At 41.0% G+C, this 8,340-nt stretch overlaps 1 protein-coding gene across 1 annotated transcript; it reads right to left on the reverse strand.

The window, feature by feature from the left end:
- Nucleotides 1-2,984: 2,984 nt before the first annotated feature.
- cd164l2 (CD164 sialomucin-like 2) lies at nt 2,985-6,188 on the reverse strand. The gene is made up of 6 exons (XM_015054156.1): nt 5,552-6,188; nt 5,168-5,254; nt 4,884-4,976; nt 4,777-4,809; nt 4,479-4,638; nt 2,985-3,580 (listed from the first exon to the last, which is right to left on the reverse strand). Exons 1-6 carry the CDS (start codon nt 5,913-5,915, stop codon nt 3,565-3,567), a joined length of 753 nt encoding a protein of 250 aa, XP_014909642.1. The 5' UTR covers nt 5,916-6,188; the 3' UTR covers nt 2,985-3,564.
- Between the last annotated feature and the right edge of the window lie 2,152 nt (nt 6,189-8,340).

Genomic DNA, 8,340 nt, shown 5'->3' on the forward strand with positions numbered 1-8,340 from the left:
CACAAGCAGGGACACAGTGTGTGTGTGAGTGAGTGAGTGAGTGAGTGAGTGAGTGCTTTATAAATTTGAACAACAAAGGAACATGTTTACAAATCGGGGTTTACAGTACTAAAGACATTTAAATCTGCTAACAAAATCTAATGCCTCCAACTTTCCCTGTGTTCAATATGCATTGGGATGCTCTCTGTCCTTACGTTGAGTTCAGAGTTGTTTGGGGACCTCCAGTTTTTTAAATCTGAAACTGCAGCTTTAGGTTATATTCTTGTTGCATTTCCAACCAAGAATCCTCAAATACCAACTTCCAAAAATAAAAATAAAAATCTGTACCTGAAAGATCCAGGTACATGCTAAACAATGCAGACACTCTGTTTGCACTAATGAAAATTACTTCACCTCAGCAAGATAAACGCTTAAAGTTTATCTGACTCACAGCATCCTGACCTACTCCCCAATTAAATGTTTACTAGATATATGACCACTTAGAGGTACTTATAGACGATGTATAGCAGCACATCAAGCTTCTCAAAGCCCAAAATTAGTCATTAAAAATGAAGAAGGAAATGAGACAGTTAACTCATTACAAAAGTACCGATGATAGTGGAGAATACTGTTAATGAAGATCTTTCATCCCAATATATTTTTAATTATTCACATGTAGTCACAAGTAAGACATTTTTGGATTGGCCAACCTATGTGAAAGAATATTATTACATAGACCACTGACAGATGAAGAGCGTAAGACTCTGCATAATGTTGCCTGCTCCTCAACTCCCGGTAAATGTTTTAACGTGTTAGAGGCTGGAGAAATGGGCACGCTTACTCCATCTGGGTGTGACACATATGACCCACAAAAGCATTGTTTCAGACCATGTACACGATTTCATGGAAACAACATTCCCTGGCGGATTATGGCCTCTTTCATAAGGGATAATGTTTCCTATCCCGAAGCAAATATGATTCAGGATTTGCCAACATCTAGGTGCTAAATACCACAGGAGTCTTCCGCAATACATGCCTGGAGTGCCCTTTGGAGTAAACACACTAGTAGGCATGTGATCTCTATGCATAATCAAAGTACTTGCCACCAATTAAAGGAATTTGATGGGTTTCATCGTGAACATGATGAATAGTCAGACTCCAAGTCTGACTATTTTTCAGTTGTACTTGACTTTGTGTACATTGTTTTTGCCAGTAGGTGTATTTTGGGTATGGTTGTTATTTATGTTGCCCTTGTGATCCTGTTCCGATATGCTTCTAATACGTTTACGGTCTAATCAACAACAGCACAGGTCACAAATAGAAAACAGGAAGATGAAGCTGGATGCAACTACAGATATTATCTTCTGCTTAATAAAGTTTTGCATAATGTTCTTCCTGTTCAACAGTGTAACACAGCAGCTTCAGCTTTCACAGCCTTACAAACCTTTGGATGGTGTAATGTTTCAACCCATGAATAGAGATACATTTACTATAAGTGGTTTTTCACTGATTTTTTGAGGCAGTTTTTTTTTCTAACACTAGTATTAAAACTACTTATTTATGCCATCACAATAGTTATCTGCTTAAACATTCTCTAGATGTCAAAAACTACAAAATGGATCGTAAACAACCCCATCACTGCTACTTTCCTGTGGTAGCCAGCTGTGATACATTGCTAATGCTAGTTTGTATGTAAACAGGAACTGATGGAGATTTAGTTTCAATTTTTTTTGTTTGTTTGTTTGTTTTGTTTATTTGCCACAGATAGTTTTGCCCTCTGTGCCACTTAACTTGTGAAAATTATCATAATAATAATGTTTGTTTAGAAATTTTGGCTGAAATGTTAAGGAACTCCTTTTAAATAAGTTATTCTGAAACCGGATATTTGGCAAGGTGACATGACACACACACACACGCGCGCACATGCATGCATTCACAAACACACACACACGCAGATGTTTTGCCAAATGGTAGGGTGGAGGTGGGATTTAACTCGTCTCCCTGCAGTTTTCCACACCTATTAAGCAAATAGTGAGTTAGCACACACGTACACACCTGCTCGTACGAGTGATTCCTCATGTTTTTACGAAAGGAGGAAAGACTGATCGGTTGTACATTAACTATTGGTGTTTGTTGGACTTCCCTTTCACACAGTAGAAAAGTGTTTGTGTGTAGGGGGGGGGAGGGGCAGATTCGGAGTGAGAAAGGCTTGTGTTCAGTCCTGTTCTTTGTCAACAGTCTTGGAAAGGAGCCATCGTCTGCTCAGCTGGGAAAACCTTTTTGTGTGGGTTTATTCAAGCCTGTAAAGCCTTGGCACACTGGCCTCAATGCTCCTCCCCTGCAGGCCTCCACCACGCTACCTACTCACCCTGACTTACACAGGGACACCGTGATTGTTATTTATGGCTGGCAAAACCACTGATGACATCCCTTTATCATATCATCATGAAGTTACAGATCTATAAAATTTACCTGCTGTCTGCATCCTTACAAAGGACTGAGAGGTGATTATTCTGAGTCGATTGAAGCAAAAAGAAGGAAAACACAGAAAGACGAGTCATGTATTTGTCCCCAGAACCGGCATTAGCATGTGAGAACATCACCAAGTGATAAGAACGGTCAATGGGAAGTATGAAGTTTTACTGTTTTTTTCCCCCCACAACTCTTAAAAAAATACATTGAAAAATAGATAGTCAGTACAAAGATGGTTTCTTGACAGGAATTAAATAGAAGTAAGCGAGTTTAAATGGTAATGTAAGAGGGATGTGAGGTGAAAAAGATCAGATTGAGAGTGATGTTTGTTTTAAAAAAAATAAAAAAGAACAGCATCTCAGCATGGCGGTGGTAGTATCAGGGTTTGGTGTTTTATTGTTTTGCATTGGAAACAGGAAGACTGAGTCACCGTTACGAAAACCAGAATAGTAAAATTAACAACGTAACACAATTCTACATAAAATGAAGAATTTGATGATTGTTAAGTTTTAACAAGAATGACAAACCTTAAGTCACTGTTGAAAGCCTAACTTTATTTCCAATTAGTTTCTCGATTCAAAGGAGTTTGCAAAGGCCTGGGAATGTCCTGTCTTCTGAAATCAGTTGTGCTAACTCGTAATGTGCCAAGATGATAAATTATAAATGAAACAAACAAATAAATAAATAAAAACCAGTTCACAAACATTAAAGCTCCACTGTAAAGCAAGAAAATATTTATTGCAATGTCGCACACGAAACTGTCTCTTTTATGAACAAGAGTATCTGTGAAGCTTTTTTTTTTTTTTCTGACCTACTGTCTGCACAAAATTATGTAACCCCTTCTCCACAGCTGTGCTGCATAATTCACAGCATACGTGTCAAAGCCACTGATGGACTGTAAATGCAAGCATAAATATAGTCGAAATCTAAACACGGCCATCCCACAGGGGTTTATAAAGGGCACCAAACCAAAAATGACAGGGGCTCAAAAAAAAAAAACAACAACACAAAAATATCTTGTCGTCATTACTCGATGAGTCACGCTCTGCTGCTGCCGCCGCCGCTGCTGCTGCTGCTGTCCTCCATCCTGTCTGCCCTTCAAACATCTTGTCCTCACTGTGGCTGCTCTCTGTGCAAAGACAGAACAATTTGTAAGCAGACTGATAAGAGTTTGTCACCAGACTCGTTACACATTGAAGGTCTGCGAGACTGAAGAGTGATATCCGGTGCCTTGCAAAAGCGTTTGTAAGCCTTGAGCTTTTCCATATTCTGCCTGGTTACAACCACAAATTTCAAGGTATAATTATTGGAATTTTATGTCATGGATTGACCAAACTGTGAAATGGAAGAAATGAGATGCATGAATATGTCCAAATATGCTTTGATCTAAGAAATCCCACCTTTTGCATGTTGTCCAATTTTCCTGTGACCACAGCACCTTTCCTCTGCACATCTTCTGTCTACTCTTCTCTAATTATGGCAAATTTTACACATGACTTATGATGGCTTTCTTTTAACAATTTATTTCCACTTTTCCAGGAGAGCCACTGCTGTAAGGTGTGAAAATAAAAATGTTCCCATGGACAGATTATGAGCTTCGGATGCTGACTGTGCCTGGTGGATTCGTGCCACAGTCATGTTTGCTGTTGTATTCCTGCCTTTATTTGATTGTGGATAGCACAGGCCATAGCACTGAGATGTTCAAAACTTCTGGTATTCTAATCCTCCCAAACATTTCTTCACACCTTTATCCCTAATATATCTATTGTGTCCCTTGATCTCTATGATGCATTTTATTGACTGACATTTTCTGCCTTTTCCTTCCACTTCTCAAACATGCTGCATGTTGGTCTAACACATGAAATTCTAAGAAAAGTGCACATTACATTGTAAAATGTTAAAACAAAGTCCAGGGACATGCTTGATTTTACAAAGGCACAGTGCATACTGTAAAGTATTCTTGCCACCAGGGGGTGCTGGTGCCTCACTTCAGCTGGTGCCTCTTACACCTACATGCTCATACTCACATGGGGTCATAGTTGCTCTGCTCTTTGGATTTGAGGAAGCGCATGGCGAGAAAGCCGCCACCCTGCAGGCACAGAACCAGTACGATCCCACCTATGAAGCTGGACATGTCAAACTTGGCCTGGGAGAACTCAGAGGCTGAGTCGGAGCTGCTGTCACCACCTGTACGAGAACAAAGTTCACAGTGTTTCCGTTGCCATCGCATCAACACGACCGGGTGTAAAGAAGAATTGTGTTTGACGTAAGACAGAAGGGAGAGGGGCAGGAAGTGGCAGCTGAGACACAGATGACTCAATTTACCTGAGTCTCCACTGGCAGCAGCACTCTCCACAGCTGTAACAAAATGTGTGATAGTGTTAGAGAAGCATCGTAAATATACTTAATGGATTTGTGTTTTTATTAAGTACCTGTGCACAGTTCAGAAACTCTGGTCCAGCTGCAGTTCATGCCATTGTCAGCAGAATCCCCCTGATCAGTGACACAGAGGCCTGTGTCGTTACCTGAGAGAAAACAGCAGCAGCTTTTCAACGTGTGTCACCGTGCGTTCGTGGGATGCTAAATAATTCAGCCTTCTGGTTCAAACGGCCAGAGCTTGTGTTACAGCAGCTGTGATGATTGAATTACTATCAGAGGTCAGATGTGTGTGTGTATATGCATGTGCGTGTGCGTGTGTGTGTGTGTGTATACTTACCAGTTGGACAAAGCCTCCAGACGCAGCCTGTCAGGTTAAGCATGGAGTCTCCAACACACAGATCACATGACTCAGCCTGGGAACAATCTGGAGAATAAAACTGTGCCATCAGTCAAAATCATTATACGATTCAGGAATTTTAACATTTTCAATGATTAAGGTATGAAATACAAAAGGGGGTTGGGGGGCCTGCAAATTTATCTCACTGAGTTTGTGAGAAACATTTACAAAAGTGTAGGACAGTCAGTAAAAACATAAAGGATGCATATAGGTAAATAAAGGTGGTTCAGAAAGTCTAAACCAACAAGGCTGGTGTAAAATGTGCAGGACAAAAGTTGTTCTTACAGTAAAAAAAATAAACACAAACCATCAAACGATTCCTACCTGACTGTGAGTGTGCAAAGGGAACCGCTGCTAGAAGCAGCACAGACAGAAAAAGTAGCCTTGGTACTAAATGTTCCATTGTGATGAACGCCAATGTCTCAAACTTCAGCAAGTTCTCAGCAAAAAAGTGAACTATCTTCAGCCGGTCCTTAAAAGAGAATCCAAAGTCTCCAAAAGAGATATGGTCCCCAGCGAGGACGCACTGAGAAAGAGACCAGGAGAACCTGGTAACATGAGCAAGACCAAACTTGGTTCCCCTGGCAACCAGGTGGCCCACCTCAACCCTCCTGAAACAAACACCGGTTTGAACAGACTGACACCTGTTTACCACAGCAGGTCCTCGCATGAGCAGACACATGTGCATTTCCTCGTGTCTTCACAAAAAGAGTGCAGCTTGACTGACTTCGTCCAACCAAATCAGGATCGATTAGGTTCCATACATTGGTTGGTTTCCAGTTTTCCTTTCACGACCCGTTTCAAGACTGCAGTTTTCTGAAATCTTCTTTGAGCGTCTAAGCACCAATTTCTGCTTAAAGGTTAATGTGGTGAGATACGGTGATATCAACCCTATTACTGAAAAGTGAGAATACATTTTAACAAAGAAGAAATACAAAATATTCAAAATAAAACAAAACCTGCGGATGGATGGATGGATGGATGGATGGATGGATGGATGGATGGATGGATGGATGGATGGATGGATGGATAGATAGATAGATAGATAGATAGATAGATAGATAGATAGATAGATAGATAGATAGATAGATAGATAGATAGATAGATAGATAGATAGATAGATACTCCTTGCAGCTGTCTCATTGAGATACACTGAGTCACAGCGACCGACCAGACGCATTCAGTCCAGTCACGACACGCTTTGCATGTTAATACAATTAACCCCACAATCACCACCTCTTTCTCTCACAGTCATGTTGCTTACATGATACAACGTGGCATTGACTCCCAACTTGTCTGGGTGGAAACAATCTGACATGTCAGTAGAGAGAAAGAGGAGACAGTCCTTACAAGCATTGTTTTTTTTCCCTCCGACTCCTCCTCAAAATAGATACTTACGCCACTTACAAATAATCAAAAATTGCTCGTAGCACAACAAAAACATCTATATGTCGAGGATATGCGTCTCACTTAAAGACTTGAGTATCAGAATCAGACAGTTTGCAAAAAATATTGACGATGTCCCTGACATCTACTATGAGGAAATTATTCATGCACGACAGATGATCTTGGAAAAAAAAAAAAAAAAAAAAAAGCAGCTGTGATGTTGCAGAAATGTGGAGAAACTCACGACATTTTTTTTTTTTTAAAGTTACAAGCGTTGTAGCTACTCCAGAGCGTCTCTCTGTGGCGTAGGTGGCATTTATGTGCAGGAAGCCCGACCATATAAGGCTCGGTCAGAACGAGATTCCCTCCAGTTAGCTCGCTGCTCCGCGTCCACTCACAGACACCTCCTGCATCACCCACGCTTATAGTCAGACAGGGGAAAGCCACGTTTTCGTTCACCCCCCTGTGGGGATGGATTTTCTCTGTCAGCTGACGAGAAAATGCATCAGAAACATCAGAAAGCAGCAAACTAAATGTGATAAATTACCCCTAGTTAACAGGAAATGTAATCTGTATTGCAAAACGGGTTAGCTATAATAAATGCTCGGAATATAGAAAAAGGAAGAACTCTCCCTTTTTCATTGTAATTTGATTTATTTTATTTTATTTTTTTAAAGAAGAAGAAGAATATAGGAAACAATCTGATGGTTGCTTCCTGGTGGTTTATCTTCACATTTTTAAAACATAAACAGCTGGATAAAACCAATAATAAAGTCACAGATCATTTTTAAAATTGCCTGTTTTCTCGTATTTCGTTACGTCACCTAAAAGTCTGTGTTTCTGTGATGTCTGGGGGTGTGGAAATAAACTATCTCTACCAGTACAACCTATTTTCCTTGCATGTTTTGTAACGAAAGCTTTGTTTCGTTATGTAAAGTCCTTTACATTACAAATGAGGGTGAGGAGTGGGGGAGGAGGAGAGAAAAAAGTGCTAATATCCCTGAATCATATTCAGTTGCTTTTATTGAAGCCATTGCTTTTGTTGATATCTCATTTAAATTACAATTAAAAACGATGACGCAAAACAAACCCCTCCTCTCCTGCGTATCAAAATTACTCTCACTTGTTTATAACATAACTACAAGAAAAGACAATAGTGATAGTTATAGCAGGCTAATAGGTAAAAAAAAGAAAAAAAAAGAAAAGATAGAGCAAATCTTCAAAATCACGCATAATAAATTACACAAATTTGTGGGCGTTAACGCTCACGGTTCTTTATCTGTTGATGTAACTGTATGTCTTTCATGTACGGCCCCTACAGGGCTTCGTTTCGCTATACGCAGATTCGCTCTGCAGGACGTCTCCCCATGAGTCATCCCCCCCCCCCGGTGCTGCTGCTGCGTTTCAGCACCACGGACAGCTCCGGCGCCGCGACTCCCCCAAAACACCAGAGGACTTCTACTGCCCGAAACAAAGCAAGCCCCATCTCATCCTCTCTGGGTCACATTGATGAATGTCTGTGTTTGAGTAAAGAGAGAGAGGTGGGGGAGGGAGGGGTACGTCTGTTGATAGTCATCGTTTACCATAAATGAGATCTACATGGAGCCGCAGTGGGAGGGGCGACAGGGATGCCGCATTTTTCTGAATGAAATTACTCCACGTACACACACACACACCCCCCCCCCCCCCCCCCCCCCCCCCCCCCCCCCCCCCCCTTCCTCCCTCCC

Source organism: Poecilia latipinna, unplaced genomic scaffold (genome assembly GCF_001443285.1).
Source record: "Poecilia latipinna isolate Pla-1442-1.1 unplaced genomic scaffold, P_latipinna-1.0 Scaffold1232, whole genome shotgun sequence".
Lineage (NCBI taxonomy): Eukaryota > Metazoa > Chordata > Actinopteri > Cyprinodontiformes > Poeciliidae > Poecilia > Poecilia latipinna.